The sequence below is a fragment of the Erythrolamprus reginae genome, unplaced genomic scaffold, assembly GCF_031021105.1.
Source record: "Erythrolamprus reginae isolate rEryReg1 unplaced genomic scaffold, rEryReg1.hap1 H_7, whole genome shotgun sequence".
NCBI classification, from domain to species: domain Eukaryota; kingdom Metazoa; phylum Chordata; class Lepidosauria; order Squamata; family Dipsadidae; genus Erythrolamprus; species Erythrolamprus reginae.
Window position 1 is genome coordinate 1,127,291 of NW_027248528.1, and position 20,541 is coordinate 1,147,831.

General features: G+C 43.8%; 1 protein-coding gene across 3 annotated transcripts; it reads left to right on the top strand.

The window, feature by feature from the left end:
• Positions 1–1,958: 1,958 nt before the first annotated feature.
• LOC139155844 (fructose-bisphosphate aldolase A) lies at positions 1,959–17,361 on the top strand. 3 transcript variants are annotated; one of them, XM_070731174.1, is made up of 9 exons: positions 1,959–2,029; positions 9,329–9,454; positions 9,611–9,822; positions 11,548–11,602; positions 11,736–11,896; positions 13,841–13,924; positions 14,087–14,261; positions 15,158–15,357; positions 16,914–17,361. In XM_070731174.1, exons 2-9 carry the CDS (start codon positions 9,343–9,345, stop codon positions 17,007–17,009), a joined length of 1,095 nt encoding a protein of 364 aa, XP_070587275.1. In that variant the 5' UTR covers positions 1,959–2,029; positions 9,329–9,342; the 3' UTR covers positions 17,010–17,361. The 3 variants fall into 3 exon arrangements, with proteins under 3 accessions (XP_070587275.1, XP_070587274.1, XP_070587273.1); XM_070731173.1 differs by lacking the exon at positions 1,959–2,029 and adding an exon at positions 2,053–2,536; XM_070731172.1 differs by lacking the exon at positions 1,959–2,029 and adding an exon at positions 7,787–8,054.
• Positions 17,362–20,541: the final 3,180 nt, after the last annotated feature.

A 20,541-nucleotide genomic window follows, 5' to 3' on the forward strand; every position in this document is an offset into this window, starting at 1 on the left:
TCACCATTTCTACGGTGTGTTCAGTTCTAGATTGTTCTGGTCACACCACTGTGTGTGCATGCACACCATAATGTGAGTGCATGCACTTTTGGCACCTGAGGGAAAAAAGGTTTGCCATCACTGGAGTAGGATGTGTGTCCAACTTGGTACCTGTATTGGTACCTCCGTTGCATTCCTCGGCGTTGTGTGCAGAGCAGCCCGTTTTAAGAAAATGTGTCAAGAGTTCAATCAAACTTCTCAAACTCCTGAGACATTTCTTATTAGAATGGCCTGCCCTGGATTCAACACCGAGGAATGCAACAGAGTTAATGATACAAGTATCAGGTAGGACGTTATTTCACTTTGTGGCGCAATTTGGGGGTGGCAAGTCAGCGGGCAGCACCGCGCATCAGCGGAGCATTGGGGACACAAAATGTTTACTTCTCCGGGGGGGGAGGGGTGTAACAGGGGCAGCATAAAAGTCCAATTAATAATAATAATAATAATAGCTATTAATAATAGCTAGAAAAGTTAGTGAAATATGACAATCTAAAAATCGAGCTGCAACGACTCTGGCATAAGCCAGTGAAAGTGGTCTCAGTGGTACTTGGCACGCTGGGCGCAATACCAAAGGATCTCAGCGGACATTTGAAAACCATTGGAATTGACAAAATCTCCATCTATCAATTGCAAAAGGCCGCTTTACTGGGATCGGCAAACATAATTCACCGCTACATCACGCACTCACCCGACTGATGATGAAATATGAAATTTTATTTATTTTATTTATTTATTTTGTCCAATACACAATGAGGGTTTTAGTGGGTGTGTGTATATATATATATATATATATATATATATATATATATATATATATATATATATAGCTGATGAGGCCAAAATAAGGCCGAAATAGATCTATCCTAGTCTCCCTTAATTTTCAAAATTCAGCTTAAACATGTGACATATATATATATATATATATATATATATATATATATATGTACACACACATAGTAAAATACATGATGAAGGTTATAGAGGAGATACTCATAGTAAAATATATCTAACAATAGAAAAGAAGATATAGTAATAGAACATATCAATGAAAGAATAGAAGAAGAGATACTGTATAGGAATAGAAGAAAGGTATAGGAGATATAGGAGAGCAATAGGACAGGGGACAGAAGGCACTCTAGTGCACTTGTACTCGCCCCTTACTGACCTCTTAGGAATCTGGATAGGTCAATCGTAGATAATCTAAGGGTAAATTGTTGGGGGTTTGGGGATGACACTATGGAGTCAGGTAATGAGTTCCATGCTTCGACAACTCGGTTACTGAAGTCATATTTTTTACAGTCAAGTTTGTAGCTGTTAATATTAAGTTTAAATCTGTTGTGTGCTCTTGTGTTGTTGTGGTTGAAGCTGAAGTAGTCGCCGACAGGCAGGACGTTGCAACATATGATCTTGTGGGCAATACTTAGATCTTGTTTAAGGCGTCTTAGTTCTAGGCTTTCTAGGCCCAGGATTGTCTAGTCTCATAGGGTATTCTGTTTCGAGTGGAGGAGTGAAGGGCTCTTCTGGTGAAGTATCTTTGGACATTTTCAAGGGTGTTGATGTCTGAGATGCGATATGGGCTCCAAACGGATGAGCTGTATTCATGGATGGGTCTGGCAAAAGTTTTGTAAGCTCTGGTAAGTAGTGTGAGATTGCCAGAGCAGAAGCTAGAGCAGAGCAGAATCCAGCATAGTGATCTTGTTTTCTGTATTGTACTGACAATAATAATAATAATAATAATAATAATAATAATAATAATAATAATAATAATTGGGAAGCGCTGTTGGGAAAACTGTTCTGTTTCTTTGTGCCTACCCCTTTTGTTGTGTTGCAGTTGGCAGCCTCGACCCATTTAACGCTCCAGTGGTTTAAAAATGCTGCTCCCCCCAGAGGACAGTAGGTGGCATTGACAATCTTGGCATCCCTGGGCCCAGGAACAGAAAACTGAAATCCAGCAGAAACCAGAAGTGAGATACCCAGAGAAGGTGATTGGGTAAGAAAGGGCGGTGTCTTCACAGTGAAATATTTTTTTATCCCCTACGGTGGCGGCGGTGGTAGGCAGAGGGGGGGTGGGAGAACCAGAAAACCTGGAACAGGAAGATCTGCTAATCAAATCTCTCTGCGTGCGGGCTTAGATGGCTTCAAAGTAGGAAGCGGGTTCAAAGAAAAGAGAGTGTTGCAACGGAGCGATGCCCCTTTGGTGGGGGTCGGCTGGCCGTAGGCCCTTTCTCTCCCCCCCCCCACTCGCTTGCCCCGTGACCCTCTTGCTGTTCCTTGCTCTGCAGGGAATGTCAAGAGCCTCGTGTTTCACCTGCTCAGGTCCCCGGGCCTATATTTAGCCTGGCCAGCGAAAGGTCAGGAGTTGGGGAGAAGGTTAGTCCAGCCCCGCCCAGTGACTGCTCCCTCTTTTTATAGCCCTCCTCCGGCCTTTGCCTCTTGCCAGTCAGCAAGCATCCTCCGGAGCTGCCGTGTCTCGCCAGAACCCCCTGCTATATCCACGGTATGGGATGGGAGGGAGGGGGAAAGGGGGAACGTTACTGCATTAGTTTCAGAGGGGAGGCGAGCAAGATTGGGGAAAGTAGAGGCTGGCAAGAGAGAAGTCGGCTCTGCTTTGCCATCTTCCTCCTTATAGCAAAGACCCTGGCTGGCTGGGTAGTAGGTAGGTTGCAATAAGGTTGGCTGCAGATCCACCTTGCAAGTAATGTCTTCCCCAGACTCAAAACTATCCATCTCTTCTAAAAGAGAGAGACGGATAGTTTTAGTACAGTGTATCTATCTCAAGTTTAGAGAGTTAGATTATCTACTTTAAAAAGATAATGCCAAATATCTTCTTTTAAACAGGACCCTAAAAGGGAAAGTTTTTTATTTTTTAAAAATGTTATTTTTTGACAGCCAAAATCTCTCTTTCAATCCTTATATCTCTCTCTCTCCTTTCCTCTTGGGATTTTAGATACAGTATTTTGCATTTGTGTATGTGTGTTTGTGAGAGAGAGAGAGTGTGTGTGTGCATTGCCTGTTTGAGAAGATTTAAGTTCCAGTCCTGTTTGGGATCGGGTTTCTCTGCTTCTTTTGAACTCAGAAGTTTATTGCTGGCGTTTCAAACCATGCCTTAGCTAACATTATCTAAGACAATTGTTTCTTTCTTTTGACTGGTATGACTTGCAAAAGGTAGAAGTTGCTCGTTTGAGGAAATACTGCTAACACAATTTCCTGTTCTGCAGACCGTCAATGTTTATGTCTAAATATTTTCTCTGCATTCTTGTGAGGTTATCTAATCTTTTTGTCTGTGAATGTATGTCCCCTGCAATCTAAGTCAACTCATCTACATCAATGCTGCTATTTTGCACTTTCTCTTTTCCCCCCTTGCTCCTAAACGTCTTTCATCCTTATTTTCTTGGATGGTAGGATAGTTTCGATGTAGATTAATTTATATTGGTCCTTGTACAGCATCCACAACTCATTTGCAAAAAAAAGTCTCTACAGGGCTGAACATTTATCATTGAAATAGATAATGAATTGATTTTACACTCTTAAGTATGTCCATGTCTCAGTCCAATCCTTAAATGAAATGCATATTTTCATGTTTTTAATATGCTCATAACTTTCTATTCTGCATTATAATCAATGTTCCAAACTCTATTTTTTATATATCACTTGTATAAATGATTCCTGAAAATGTGAGAGAGTGTCTACATTTTTGGCTTGCTAAACCATTAGCCTGCTAGAATTTTATGGCTTGCTAGCCAGTTACTGGTGTATAAGACACACTAAGATTTCAAAGAGGTAAGAAAAAAAGTTTTTGTCCTCCCCAGCTACAGGAACACTCTGCAAGCCTCCCAAACCCCCTGTGCACCTTGCTTTTCACCTGATTTTGTAAAAAAATGAAGTGGACAGAAGTTTTGGGAGGCCTGCAGAGAATTCCTGGGGGCTGGGGGAAAGCAAAATCACCAACATTTTTGCAAAAAAATGACCCATTTTTCACTTGTTTTTTCCCAAAATGGGGTGGGCAGAGGGTTTAAGAGGCCTGCAGAGAGCTTCTGAGGGCATGGGAAAGGCAAAAACACTTCCGTTTTTGTGGGAAATTAACTGTTTTTTGACATTTTTGTTTGCAAAAATGGGTATTTTTGCCCAGAAGCACGCTGTAGGGCTCCCAAATCCTCTGGGCAGCCAGTTTTTGAAAAAAACAACAGGCCTATTTTTTGCAAAAATGGGATGCAGGGCTGGAGCTTCAGGAGGCCAAAATTGGCTATACACGTTAAGTATATAAGATTCACAAATATTTCCATCCTCTTTTGGGGGAGGGTGACGGTGCATCTTATACTAAAAAAAAAAAAGGGTATGTTAAAAAGACGGTAGTAGATCCTTATAAATGATCTATGTTGCTTTTATTGGTTTACTGAGGTATGAAAATCAGGAATAGTTTTGATAAGAGGCTGGATAGGTCGCACCTTTCTTCAGGTATCCTTGAGTCCCCATCACAATCTTGGGACTAAAACTCTGTACTATAATAATAATAACAATAATAATAATTATTATTATTATTTATTAGATTTGTATGCCACCCCTCTCCGAGGACTCGGAGCGGCTATAGTTTGTCGCAAGACAATTCTTACGGCAACCTGCTCTGTTAAGTGTTTTTGGTGCCAGAGTGCATGTCATACAATTGATAAAACTGCTTTTGTGTCGCGAATTTGATGTCCTTGCCAGCCCCTAGAGAAGCTCTCTTGAAGATGAAGAGGAATGCATTGAATTGAAAGTTTATCTGCTTTCCTCCCACACTGCGCCCTCTTTGGAGCCCTCCCCCACCTTCCTTTCATTGGAGCTCAGCTGTTCATACTCTCCCTTTAGCTAATCTATGAGAGGAATTTGGGGGTCTGGGAATAGTGAGCCAAGTTACTAGGTTTCCTAAATCCTGAAACCCATCAGAAAATATTACAGCATTGTGGGCGGGTCTAACTGCCGACCTCTCGTCTTGCGTCTATTACACGTCTGATCTATAGAAACCCCCAAAGTGGATTAGAATAACTGCATACAATATAATTATCTTTCAGATTTAAAGACTGAAATGCCATTGGTAGGGCAAAAATATGGCAGCATCCCTGGAGCAGCTGCCTCCCAAGAGCTGCATCTGTTCTTCAGAAATTATCCTTTAGTTTTGACAGGGCTACAGACAGAAAAGACCATAAGTGGCAGGGGCGAAAGGAGGTGGGGGCTCCCCACACTGTCCCCTACTGCTTGCTACGTGAGAAGCTGCACAGAGCCTGTGACTCAGCAGTTACCGTAATCATCCCAAAAGAAGCCCATTTTGGATTCAGCCTGGTTTTAGGCTAGCGGCTATCATTTAAAAAAAAAAAGTTTTAGGTAGGGCTTAAGAAATTTGGGCAACTGGTGAGATGCTGTTACACTGAGAGCAGAGGGGTCGAGCCACCTGTCTCCTGTCATAAATCAAACAGCGGCGAGGCAAATATTTGTTAACCTTAGCAACATTCTGATGTGTCTTCCAACTCTTCATCTAAGAGTTGCTAAGGCTGAGAAACACTGGCCCAGGCACTGCGGCATTTGGTAACTCACTAGGAGTACTGCTTCCCACCTCGGCAAATGCCTCTCTGCATTCTTTTATCTTCCATTTGTTGTTTCTTTTAACAACTGAGCCCATTCCAGAAGAACAGGCAGCCCTGTTGCAAGGGGATTCAACAGTTGTTCCTCGATGTCAATATGCTGCTTGAAAACTCCTAGGGACATCTACATTTAAGTATGATCTTTGCTCAGAGTAATTAATAGGCCTTTCTACTGAACATTTCACCTTCAATATCCAGTAAGCAAATCGGGAAGATGCATTTGAGCCATGAGTGACATCGTGTTCATGTCATTCAGATATGGACTTGCTCCTAAGGATTCTTTAGGTACAAGCAAAATCTCTCTCCCCAATCCACCCGATTCCTAAAATGTGTGGTTTAATTTCAAATAAATCCTTTTTGCTTTTTTTGCTTGTATCCTGACAATTTATATTGATCAGTTCCTAATATGATTTGATTGCTTATTTGTACCTTGTCATAAGGTACGACACTATTAAGTGTCATACCTTATGATTCCTGACAAACTTACCTTTTATGTACACTAAAAACATACGCACCAAGACACATTCCTTCTGTGTCCAATCACACTTGGCCAATAAAGAATTCTGTTCCGTTCCCTTCCCTTTCATTCCATTCCATAAGCAGAAAGTGTTTCGCCATTCACTTGCTTTATTTCTTCAAACAATAAACATAGGTTTTGCGAGGAAACTGATTCAGATTAAGGTGCCGTACAAACTAAGATGCGTTCCTTTAAAAAAATATTATTTACAGCTCAATAGATGTTAAAGGTTTGACTATCAGTCGAGGATTACGGTCATGTAATTGTAATCATGTTTTGTGGAATTAACATAATATATTGTCTTCACACCACATACTAATTAACTATCAGATGCTGTGTTGGTGCAAGCCAGGAAGTCAGTTCATTGTATGAACACAGCCTGGGAATACTGTAATTACCAGTCCTAGGTTCTTGGAATCAACACTGCTAGATTGGCACAGGCCATGCCACTTAAACTTAAAAAAAACTTTTAAAAAATTAACATGATGGTCTCAAGCTGCTGAGCCACTGACTCCATGGATTAAAGCAGTGTTTCTCAAACTTGGCAATTTTAAAGACAGGTAGATTTAGATTCCCCGGAATTCCCAGACAATTTTTTCCCCTCCTGTTCAGAATCCCTCCATCTGGCCTTACCCCTGTCTATAATGTTGATCCTCAAGATAAAACCCACCCTGCAGGCAGGACTGGTTCAAAGGCTTGCCTAACCCAACATCTATTCCCATTGTGGCTCATCCATGCCAGAGAAAGGTTAAGATAGAGAAGAACTGGGTAGTGGGGACAACTCTTATCTCCCCCCTCCCGCCGCCCCTCCATCTTCCCTAGCCACCAAGGAATCTATACACCGCCTTTTGCTATGTTTTGTGTCAGGAAGTTATCCCACTTAGAAGATCTGGTGATTCCAAATTGAAGTGTTTCAGCTTGCAAATTTGGGCAGATGTAGCAGGCAGTCACACAACATTTCAGGGTCCCACCCCCCTAGCCAGGTCTATTGATCTTCCTGCTCCTGCTTTCCTCCCTCTTATCACTTCCATAGCCTTTTGCTATCTTTCAGTCCATATATGCCCAGGACATTCTTTTTGGTAGCTGAGATCCAGTACTCGTGGGCCAGGGTGGGGTAGATCCAGAAATAGTACTTGTGTCCTTCAGGGAAGGACAGAGAACCCAAGGAAGAGTGATCGGGTTTCCCCTTGAAAGGTCAGCACTGAAATGGAAGTTGGAGAGGATGTTAAGGAGGGGGGGGAAAGGGGGGGCAGGTTGAAAACAACCCTACAGAGCCACCAATTTGATGTAACTTTAGTAGTTGTTTTTTTTTTAAAGAATTCCTTCATGCCCTTCCTTATCACTGCAGCAGGGTAATCAAAGAGAGAGGATGGCTGTATCTTTACACCGCCCAATACTGTACTTTGGGTGGAGAATCCCTTGCCATGAGATTACCATTAGAAAAACCACATTATATCGATTGTGTGCTTTTAAACTGCTCAGATTATGCAGCAGTAGCTTCTTCTTCTGTTTTGCACAATCACGGCCAAGCCATGCGAATTATGCACCCTGCCCTTCACCCCCTCCCCCGGTGCGCGACTCAACAGAGCCCCACCCGCCCACGTTACTCTTCGTTTCCTTCTGTGGGTTTTAAAACAAAAAAACAAAAACCCTTCGCCGCGAATCGGAGAAAGAACTCTGGCCCCTTTAAGTCTCTCCCCTCCTCTTCTCCCCCCCCCTCCTCCCCACCCTAATGAGTCAACTTCTCACCCTTTTCCGCTTAAGTTACGCGACGTTCGATTTCGGAACGTTGGGGCTCTCCGCGTTCGATTCGAGCTCCTCACTCGGGTTCCGGGCGCCTTAGCCATCTGTAGCGGCTTGTGCTGTGTCCCCCGCGTGCACGCGTGAGTAGTACTTTTTCCGAAGGAGGAGAGCGGTGAGCCATCTTGACTTGGAAGACGGGGAGTGGGAGGGGGGGGTTAAAGAAGGGGAGCAATGAGCACTGCTAAAAGATTGGAGGGATTTTAATTCTAATTTCTCTCTCTCATTCCTTTTTTTTTTAAATGCAAGAATCTTGTTTTGCAAAGCTTAATATTTGCTTGAAGGGAAGGAAGAGAGGGAATGGGGGGGGAGAGCAGGAGGTGGAAGTCACGTGGCGAAGTTTAATGTGTAACTGTTGCGCCGGTGAAATGCGGGATGCGGGATTCCCCCCCCCCCTTTCTTCTGGTATAATTCCCAATTTTTACAAAAGATCAGATTTTGCGCCCCAACCGTAACCTCGTTTTATGCTTTCGGGGTCCCCCCCACCTCTCCGCTTAAAAAAACCCCCCACTACAGTGGTTTGAAGAACGAAAGATGAGACTAGAAGAAATATTACAGGCTGCGCCGGAACATTGGAGTTAGGAGAGCTGAAAAAAGGAATTAAAAAGGTTCCTTTGTCCTTGAAATGCCCTTGGCTGGGTTAATTCCTCCCTTCACAGGAGAACTTAATGTTCTTGTTTTCAATTAGGAAGGCCTCCTTCTAACCTGAATGGAAACCCTCTAATCTCTATAGTAACAGTTCTCTTGTTAAAAACATTTGGCGGTTCATCAGGAATAGATGGTGTGGTTGTGTTGCAGTGAGGCGTGTGGGGTGGGTGGGGAGAGAGAGATGGGAGGCGGGATAAGGAGACCTGATCATAAATGGCCAGTCATTGACCCATTGCAGTACTTGGAACCGTGGCTCAGAATGAATAAACATATTCTAGGTGTCCTTCCTAATTAGGAAACCCTTCAGATGTTTTCGCAATACTGTTGTGATGCTGGACACCTGCGGGCTAACACTTGCATGCCGACCTACCTATAACACAGGGGAAAGCTGGCTGGGGAATTCTGGGAGTTGGAGACCTCCAGGATTAATAAAGTTGCCAAGGTTGGAGACTTCTGCTATATAAAGTCTCAGAATTTGGAAGGACGAGATCAAGACTCCCCTGAGCGTGTGTGTAGTGCAGGAATTGATAAAACCCCATAAAAACGTCGTATTTCCCCACCCCAATCGCATCATGAGTTATAATTTGGGGCTACAAACTGTTGCTACTGCTATGGCTTTTGGGGATTCAGAAGAGCACATGGAGTCCTCCCACTGATCATCCTTCAGCTACAGAATCCATGTTAAAACACTTCCTGCCTTCCCTCTCAGTTTAGTCATTCAAGATGCCTCACCAATACCCAGCTTTGACTCAGGAGCAGAAGAAGGAGCTGTCAGATAATGCTCTCCGCATTGTGGCAACTGGCAAAGGGATCCTAGCAGCTGATGAGTCTACTGGTAAGAGACAAAGGGGAACAATTGGGAGGCCCTTGAGCTGGGGTTGGGGAGGCAGTGGGGAAAAATAGGGGGAGGGCGAGAGCAGGGCTTTGGAAAGCCTGCAGGTCTCAAGTGCAGCATTTGATCTAAATGTCTCTTTCGTCTTTTACCTCTTAGGCAGCATTGCCAAACGCCTGCAGTCCGTTGGCACCGAAAACACAGAAGAAAACCGCCGCTTCTACAGGCAACTGCTCTTCACCGCAGATGACCGTGTCAACCCTTGCATTGGTGGCGTGATCCTCTTCCACGAGACCATGTACCAAAAAGCTGATGATGGGCGCATCTTCACCAAGGTCATTAAGGACAAAGGTGCCCTGGTTGGCATCAAGGTAAGCGTTTCAATCAGGGGGTTTGCAAAAACTAAAATTGGAACGGAATGGCCTGAACAAATATAATAATTTAATAATAATAATAATTATTAATAATAATAATAATTTATTAGATTTGTATGCCACCCCTCTCCGAAGACTCGGGAACATGATGTGAGGAACGGAACATTTGATTTCACCCATATCTAATTTTCTTGTAGTAAATCGCATAAGAAAAATGATGGATGCTAATATTCATTGTCACTAATTTTTTGGATGGAGCTGTTTGGAGTCATGATCCAAGATATATGAGGCCACTGGATTTGGGGAAATGGGTTTAGAAACATAGAAGATTGATGGCAGAAAAAAGACCTCATGGTCCATCTAGTCTGCCCTTATACTATTTCCTGTATTTTATCTTAGGATGGATATATGTTTATCCCAGGCATGTTTAAATTCAGCTACTGTGGATTTACCAGCCACATCTGCTGGGAGTTTGTTCCAAGCATCTACTACTGTTTCAGTCAAATAATATTTCCTCACGTGGCTTCTGATCTTACCCCCAACTAACCTCAGATTGTGCCCCCTTGTTCTTGTGTTCACTTTCCTATTAAAAACACTTCCCTCCTGGACCTTATTAGCACACAGCTCAGAGATTAATACTTAACCAACATATATAAATAACAATAACCAGCATTACAGCAGACCCAATGCAACAACAGAATGTAATCATAAAATATAACCGTCAGAATGTAACAGAAAGCAGAACATCTGTCTCCCCCACATTACCAAATTGCAGCCTAGCCCATAACCGCCGCCTGGCTCTCAAAGCAATACCACCATTTCCTTCTAACATTCTATGCTGGCTTATCTATAATACAGTGGTACCTCGGTTCTCGATCAAAATTCGTTCCAGAAGTGTGGTCAAGAACTGATTTGGTTGAGTACCGAATTAATTTATTCCCATAATGGAAATGGATTTAATTGGTTCCCAGCCTCTGTTGACTCACTGGGAACCAATTAAAAAAAATTTTTTTTCCCTATGGGATAAATGTTACGGGGGGGGGGGGGGGGGGGGCTGCAATCCCGGCAGCTTCAGGGGGCTGAGGAGCTCTATAAGCGCTCCAAGCTGCAGGAAGGGTGGGGGGCGGCTGCAATCCCGGCAGATTCGGGGGGTTCCTTTCCTCAATGCTTCGTCTTATTACCTGTAAGCAGCTGCACCAACTTTCTCCTTCCCGGTGGCGGCAACGGCGGCGGGAGCGTCACGTAATGAAGGGAAGCTGTTGGAGCGGCGGCAACTGCTGAGATGGCTCTAGCGGCTTCCCTTCATCACATGACGTTCCCGGTGCTGTTGCTACTCGAAGGGAAGCCGCCGCTGTTGCCGCCACTGGGAAGGAGAAAGTTGGTGCAGCTGCCCACAGGTAATAAGACGAAGCACTGAGGAAAGGAGCCCCCCTGAAGCTGCCGGGATTGCAGCCGCCCCCGGCGGTAACATTTCGGATAATGAACAAAATTTTCTGTGGCTGTTCGGTATCCGAATTTTTGTTCCGATACCGAAGGAAATTTTTGCTGAAAATTTTGTTCGGTATCCGAATGTATGACAACCAAGGCATTCGAGAACCGAGGTACCACTGTATATTGAAAACCCAACCAAAACAGTAGGTGGTACTGACAGGGTGTATTGATGAGAATGGAGCGACTGGTCATCTGTTTGACAGATAGTTTTCCTTTCTTCCCTCCATGTAGGTTGACAAAGGTGTTGTGCCTCTTGCAGGAACTAACGGAGAGACCACCACCCAGGGTGAGTAAATATGTGCGAACAGATTGTACAAGATAGCCGACACAATGGACTAAACCTGGATTCACTTAGCAATTGAAGGCTCAAGTTGAGGCATTCGGAGACGTTCATTCTTACAATCTCTTTAACTTTGTAGGTCTGGATGGCTTGTCTGAACGCTGTGCCCAGTACAAGAAGGATGGTGCTGACTTTGCCAAGTGGCGCTGTGTCTTGAAGATCACTCCCACCACTCCTTCCCACCTGGCCATCATTGAGAATGCCAATGTGCTTGCTCGCTATGCCAGCATCTGCCAGCAGGTGGGTGCAAAGCAGCATTAGGAGAGGAATCCTGGCTGTCAGGTTGGGTAGCGGCCACTTTTTTGCTTCCAGCTGCAATCGATGCATCCACTGATATTTAATGGAAAGGGAAGAATAATGGAGCAAATGCAATTCATGAAACAGAGCCCAAGTTTTTATCTCTTTTTAAAAAAATTTTGGCTGGCTGGGTTGGTAGACAGGCTGGGTTTCATTTAGCTCGATACAGCTCTGGAGCAGAGCTACTTAAGTAATGTCATTTTTTAGCTACTAAGTATGTCTCAAGAGGGTGGTGTTGAAATTTCTGTTTTGTGGTTTTCTAAAATGTCTCTGGGCAGTTTTGCAAGGACATTCAATGTCCTTATTTTGCCAGTGGCTGCAGTTAAGATACATGATTGTAAATTTTCCCTGGGGTCTTCAATAAAGATCCCCAAACATATTATGCTTCACTCCTTAAAATCCCAACAGACAGAATGAACAGATTGGAAAGGAATAAGAGTTTGGGTGGTTGTTTTTTCTCTACTGAAAATAGATGGTTGTCACGGCAGGGTTTAAATTTATAAACCCCCACATTTCAGGTTTCCCCCAAAAAACTGCCATCTATCGGCAATTTGAAGAAGGGAACCCAAGGGAATAACCATATTAGCTTTACCTATTTAAAAAAAAAATTCCAATATATATTTATTAATTTTTTCCATTTTTTAAAAAAAGTACATAATCATATTTACAGATGAATCTACATCCTATATACATTCCTATCGACATTGTCTTCTAATTACTTTTAGATTTCTTGATATTTTATTTCGATGTTTCTTTTGAGTTTCTTTTTTTTGTCCATTGGTACCATTTTGTCCAGGTTTCATAATAGTCCGATTTTTTTCTATTATTAAGTTCTATTGTCAATCTGTCCATCTCTGCACAGTCGTATATTTTCTTGATGATCTCATTGTCTTCAGGTATTTGCAGATTTTCCCAGTTCTGTGCAAATACAATCCTTGCGGCTGTTGTAATATGCAATCTTAGATATTTTACATTTTTAGAATAGGTACCTCTCATAATACCCAGTAGAAAAAACTGGCGTATATTCTATTTTTGTATTTGTTATTTGACACAACCAATTATTTATTTATTAAATTTAAAAAAAACCTATTTAATTTATATCCTACCTCTTGCTTGGGTAAGAAGTTCAAGGGAGTTAAGAAAATTAAAATTAATTTGAAAAACTGTGTGATTAAAAGCTAGGTAGTCTTCGACTTATGACCATAGTAGTCTCCTTCTGTGGTGGTACGGTGTGACAGTGGAAAAGGGGTTAGTCACGTAACTCAGAGTTCCTCAGCCTTTCTGGAGGGCGGGGATGGTTCTGTGCGAGTGATGAGTACATTGTCCACTGTGCAGGCAAATGGAACACGTGCATTCATTTGCCCATTGCTCACTCCATAGATGTGCACACCCGCCCACCACCTCTGTGGCCCAGTTTGACCAGCTCAAGGACCAGTAGTGGGCTGTGGCCCAGGAGTTGGGGACTTCTGATGTAACTGACTGGATTTTATAGCCTTTTTTGCGATGGTTTAAAACGCCAGTGATTTTCTAAATAACTTTGAGAGGGGCGGGCGAACACGTTTCTGGAGAGCAATGTAGCTGCGGTCTCTCCAACAGAGAGGACACAAAGGAACAGCATGAAGTCCTTAATGGCCAATAGATTTGTGGGAAGCAGGGGGAAGCCCTGCAGATAGCGAAGCGCTCGGCCATTTACGCCAGCACCTTAAAAAGTGCTTAGGAAACGACTGGCAGCTGGTGTAGTGCTGCACGCTATTTCAAAATTGAGCAGTCTGATTTGAAAAAAGGGTTGCCTCGGATTCTGAAATGGGTTTTTTTAAAACAAATTATTTTGTGCATTGCCAATTTGGGGGTTTAGTTACTGACGGCTTTCCTTTCTCTGGACCACAGAATGGAATTGTTCCTATTGTGGAACCAGAAATCCTTCCCGATGGTGACCATGATCTCAAACGCTGCCAGTATGTGACAGAGAAGGTGAGGAGGGGGAGAGGGTGGGGCAGTCAACTTATCTCCATGGGTCACAGTGGGTTATGGGCAGAAAATCCTTTTGCATGCCATGTTAACACCATACAACTGGGAATTCTTTTGACAAAGGAAATCTTACAAATATCTTCCCTTGATTTACTTTGCGGGCAGGTTCTGGCTGCTGTGTACAAGGCTTTAAGTGACCATCATATCTACCTGGAGGGGACCCTGCTGAAACCAAACATGGTGACCCCCGGCCACGCCTGCGCCACCAAATACGCAGCTGAGGAAATTGCTTTTGCCACTGTGACGGCCCTACGCCGTACCGTCCCTCCAGCAGTGCCTGGTAAAAAAAAAATCAAACTTCCACCCCCACCCACCCCATTTTCTGTGTGTTTCTAATCCCAAAGTGGGTTGTGTAGACATATGAAGGTTACTTGTCTGCATTGGTATTTCTCTGCTGCACTTTACAGTAACAAAAGTTGTTAATGTTAGTTTCTTCATTCTGGGGTTCTTCGGTTGTGTTGGGACTGTGGGACTGGAACTCTGGGAATTGCAGATCCTCCCCAGTCAGAAAACTGATCTGGGACATTATTGATGATATTTTATACTACACAAAGAGTGGAAGTGGTTCGTTTGCTACTGGAGTCCTGTAGTAATATATTCCCACTTTGTAACTTGGGGACTGGAACCAATTTTCGTAAAGGTACACAGCACAATTTCTGAAGATAGATAGTGCGTGAATCTTCAAGGTGTCCAGCAAACCTGGAAAATAGGGAAATCAGGGAATCATCAGGGAAATCGGTGGTTCAGGGAATTATCAGGGAATTAGTGAAAAAAACAGAATAAATCAAGGGGGGAAAAACCAAACTATTAAAATGTTTAAAAATCAGGGAAACCCCCCCCCCCCCCCCAGATTGCGCTGCCTGGCAGAGTCAAGCAGAAATGAGCCTAACTGTGGCAACAACTTGCTTCCTCAGCTACCAATATTTCTCCATGGCTTAGCCGTTTGGTATGACGTCATCTACAACTGCACTTTACAGGGAAATGTCAGGGAATTTCAAAATGTTTTCCCCCTGGACATCCTGATCCTTAAATTTCTCCTGGATTTCTCAGGGGTGACAATGCAGCAACAGGAGAGCAGACAATTTCCCCCATAAAAGCAATTCCACTTGTTACAGATAGACCTTAAATCCATGTTTCGTTCTGCCTGGCTTACTCACATTCTCCTTGTGGTCACAGGAATCACCTTCCTGTCTGGAGGCCAGAGTGAAGAAGAGGCTTCCATCAATCTGAATGCCATCAATAAGTGCCCTCTGCACAAGCCTTGGGCCTTGACCTTCTCTTATGGCCGTGCCCTGCAAGCTTCTGCTCTCAAGGCCTGGAGTGGCAAGAAAGAAAACATGAAGAATGCTCAGGAGGAATACATCAAGCGTGCTTTGGTAAGTTTCATCTAGCAGAGCTTAGCAAGGGGTTGTCTTGACTGCTGAAAAGTACCTGTAATCCATGAGTGAAAGCTTTACAATTATTCAATCCCCCCAAAAGTTAAGCAATACAGAGTTTTACATACACTGTTTAATTAGATGGGTCAAGGAGATTAATTGAAAAAGCAGAATATTGGAACAACTTTAGTGGGAATGATTTGTGATGTTACCATATCATAATAGTCCTGGTGACGCAGTGGTTATAATGTAGCATTGCAGGTAAATTCTGCTCACAGCCTCTGAGTTCGATCCTGATGGGCTCAAGGTTGACTCAGCCTTCCAAATTTGATAAAACGAGGACTCAGATTGTTGGGGAACAATGTGACAATAATCCCAGTGTTGTAAACAGCCCAGAGAGTGCTGCAAAGCATTATTTATTTATTCAGGTTTTTATGCCGCCCTTCTTAGACTCAGGGCGGCTTACAACATGTTAGCAATAGCACTTTTTTTTAACAGAGCTAGGCTATTGCCCCCACAATCCTGGTCCTCATTTTACCCACCTCGGAAGGATGGAAGGTTGAGTCAACCTTGAGCTGGTGATGAGATTTGAACTAGATCTACAGTCAGCTTCAGTGGCCTGCAGTACAGCACTCTACCTGCTGCGCCACCCCGGCTCATTATGGGGCAGTATATAAAACTTAAGTGCTATGGCTATATTATTCTAGTGGCGGTAAAGAGCAGCCATTCGTGGCCCTACTAGAATGCTCCAGGGGGTTGTGCATGCATGTGCACCCACTCTTCAACTTGCTGCACATGAGCCTAGTCATGGCCAGAGGCAGTCCCAGCTGGGAGCCACCAGCAGGAAGAAATCCTGGTGGAAGGGGAGCAGCACATCAGGGAAATGATGCTCCCCAGTCACTCGCGCCACCTGCTGTCAGTCTCCGTGACGAGCTGCTCTCCTTCCTGGAGGATTTCTTCCTGCTGGTGGCTCTGGGACTGACCGCCGCCGCACCTCGCAGGATCCAGCCCCGCGGCCACCAACTAGCTGCATCGGCAGCAACAGCAGAAATACCCAACGCCCGCCAACAAGCGCTGCACTCTCTGGGCCCACCTAGCAGGGGGCGCTGTTGCTGCTGGCTGGGACGATTCAGCTGTTGCTGCTGGCTGGTGAGATTCAGCTGTTGCACGTGTGCAGAAGCCGAATCTCATGTGCACGGCCGGTGGTGATGGAACTGACCGTGCAGCTCTATTTCCAACAGTGGAACAGCGCTCCACCCCATTCCACTTCCTACCTACCCCTGTCTGGTGGTCACACGTACCCAAGAAAGAGAGTGAAAATGGAAGGAGTGGTCCTGTATTTGCCAGCAATTCTATGTTTCTAATTCTGCCACAAAAGAGGTTTGTGGGAAAGTTTAGATTCCTTGCAATTACCTCCTCTCAGCAAGAGAAAGGACTTTTACTGTTGGCTGCCCAGGAGCTCAGAAAGACAGGGAAAGCGAAGCGATGTGCTATTTTCTACCTTTTGACCCGGGACGAGTCCTGCTTGTCTTTCAATGACTTTTCCTCCCTTACAGGCCAACAACCTTGCCTGCCAAGGCAAATACGTTTCCACCGGCCAGACGGGAGGAGCTGCCAGCGAGTCTCTCTTCATTTCCAACCATGCTTATTAAAAATCAGAGGCTTGATTACATTGTCGGCTCTCTTGTTGCAATATTGTGCCTGGGCTACTGTGATGTCTGCTGACTGTTTTTTAACCTGTTTCCCCCACCCCTCCTCCCCTCGCCCGTCCCTTTTGCCAGCTTCTCTTGTAAGAGAAAGGTGTACATCTTTTGTCTTGAAGTGAAAAACCTAGAAGTTCTGGTGTATTCCCTCCTCTCGCACCATCCCCATCTTTGTATGTGAATCCCAGCTTCTTCTGGTGAACGACACTCCCGGTCTGCGGCCAAAACATCAATGTCTCCGGAGCCAGGGATGTCTGACTTGCAGACCTCTTGAAATAAAAATCTTATTTAAACATTGGAAGTGCCTCTCTCTTTTTTTTCCCTTGCCCCTCTGCAGAATTTGAGCAAAGTACGGTATCCGCTTTCCCCACTCACCCCAATGAGGGGAATGCCTTTTTCTTCCAATGAACAAAAAATATCTCCCATCATTAGGTGAAAAGACGACTTAGAAACATTTGATTCATGACAATTTGAAATTGCAACAGCACTGAATAAAGCAGTGGTGGCGAACCTTTTTTTCCTCGGGTGCCAAAAGAGCGTGGACGCACTCCTTATCGCGCATGCCCAAGTGCCCACACTCGTAATTCAATGCCTGGGGAGGGCAAAGGCAGCTTCTCCTGCCTCCTCTGAAGGCTGGAAATTGCCTCTTTCCCAACTTCTGGTGGGCCCAGTAGGCTCATGTTTTGCCCTCCCCAGGCTACAAAGGCTTCCTTGGAGCTAGGGGAGGGTAAAAACGCCCACCCACCCCCCGGAGGCGCTCTGGAAGCAAAAAATGGCCTCCAGGGCCTCTGTGAGCTAAAAATCAGATGGCAGGCAGACACATGCACACTGGAGCTGAACGAGGGCAACAGCTCGCGTGCCAGCAGATAGGGCTCTGTGTGCAACCTGTGGCATCCATGCCATAAGTTCACCATCACTGGAATAAAGTAAATTGCAATCTGTCCTCACCTTACGACCGTCATAGTATCCCACAGTGTCATGTGACCAAAATTTGAGTGGCTTGACAACTGGCATGTATTTACCAGGCTGCAGTAATCTTGGGTCACATGTTTGCTATTTTCTGATCTTCCCAGCTGTCTTCCAGCACTCAAAGACAATATTCCTAAGAGTTCCAGGTTCCTAAGAGGCCAGTAAGGGGCGTATATAAGTGCACTGGTGTGCCTTTCGTCCCCTGTCCAATTGTCTTTCCTTTCTCTCACTTATCATATATATTTTCTTTCATATATCCTCTCCTCTAAGTTCACTTTACCCCTTATATGTCTATTTTTCTTCCTATGTATTTGTGTATTGGACAAATGAATAAATAAAATAAATAAATAAATAGAGGAATCTAGATTTGCTCAGCAACTGCACAATTTAGTTAACAAGATGCAGTGATTCACATAGCAACCATGACCAAAAAAAAGATAAAATTGGGTGCAACTTATGTAAATGGCCCAAATCATAGTTACAAGTTGAGCACTAATTGCAGGCTCTGGTTCTCTATTTCTTCATTCAATAGTTCGCAGTAATGATTTCTCTGTCCCTCGACCCCTTGAATTTAATATCGGCTTCTGAAAAGAAGAGAATAATAATAATTTTATAATAATAATAATTTATTAGATTTGTATGCTGCCCCTCTCCGAAGACTTGGGGTGGCTCACATAGAACCCTGAATAGAATAGAATAAAATAGAATAGAATTCTTTATTGGCCGTGTGATTGGACACCCAAGGAATTTGTCTTTGGCGCATATGCTCTCAGTGTACATAGAGGAAAAGGATACATTTGTCAAGAATCATGAGGTACAACACTTAATGATTATCATAAGGGTCAAATAAGCAATGAGGAAACAATATTAATAAAAATCTTAAGAATACAAGCAACAGGTTACAGTCATAAGTGGGAGGAAATGGGTGATAGGAATGATGAGAAAAAACTAGTAGTGATAGTAGTGCAGACTTAGTAAATAGTTTGACAATGTTGAGTGAATTACTCGTTCAGCAGAGTTCAGGAAAAAACTGTTCTTGTGTCTAGTTGTCTTGATGTGCAGTGCTCTTTAGCAGTGTTTTGAGGGTAGGAGTTAAAACAGTTTATGTTAAGGATGCGAGGGGGGTCAGTAAATATTTCCATAGACTCTTGTTTACGTTCCAAGGCCCAACTCATTCCAAATAGCCTACCATTCTCTATAATTTCATTACTCCAATGGACTCTTAGGCCCGTGTGGATTGACCCTGTCTCAGTGAGTGATGGGAAGTGCTGTAGACACAGGCTCACATGGGAATGGTGGATCCTTCAGTTTCAGTGATTAGTTATTTTGGCCATCTGCTAATAGGTCAGCTTCAATCTTAATAAATCAGGGCATCCTGGATTTAGATTAGATTAGATTACGGTAGATTAGATTAGATTTATTGGATTTATATGCCGCCCCTCTCCGAAAACTCGGGGCGGCTCACAACAATAATAAAAACAGTACCCAATAACAAATCCAATGCCCACAAATCTAATTACAATTTAAAATTAGTAATTTCATAAAACAATCCCAATATATATAAAAAACAGGCACACAGTCAATCAATCAACAAAACAGCATGGGCAAGGGGGAGGTGTTTTAGTTCCCCCATGCCTGACGGCAGAGGTGGGTCTTAAGGAGTTTACAAAAGGCAGAGAGGGTGGGGGCAATCCTAATCTCAGAGGGGAGCTGGTTCCAGAGGGTCGGGCCCCCCACAGAGAAGGCTCTTCCCCTGGGTCCCGCCAGACGACATTGTTTGGTCGACGGGACCCGAAGAAGGCCGACTCTGTGGGACCTAACCGGTCGCTGGGATTCGTGCGGCAGGAGGCGGTCCCGAAGATATTCTGGACCTCATGGAACCATTGGGCTGGCAGGGAGGTCTTTTAATTCAACCCCCTACCCCAACAAGAGTCCTTAGACAAATGGCTGTCCAATTGTTTCCTGAAAACCTCCAGCGATGGAGCGCCCATAACTCCTCCTGGGAGGAAGCAAGCTGTTCATTGATTAATTGTTCTCACTGTCAGGAAATACCTCATTTCTCAACCAGCAAGGTAGGAATTTATAGTCCTAACATTAAAATTAGGGGAAAACTAATTCTACATCTGCCTTTAGTGTAAATCAGTAGTTAGTTCATCCCTAGCCCCTTATGACCCAACATCTAGGTGGTTTTTTTTCCTTTTCCCTGTTGTGTGAAAGTTTCCAAGATATGTTTTGATATTCTAAAATTCTAACACTCATAAAGGAGTTCTGAAGAGCCGGTTCAAATAACAGTTCTAGGAGAACACTTACTTTGTAGATTAAAGTAGGAGGAACTGATCTTCCTTTAAACTTGAAATTTCTTCTGCTCTAGACCAAAACCAATAGAGAAGAATTTTGATTTATTCAAATTTCATTTGTGCTATTTTTTTTCTTTACAAATGGCAAGGTTGCAGCAAAATCTGCTCTGTGAATGCATGCTGCTGCTCGTGGTGTGCAGTAGTTTCGCCTTGTC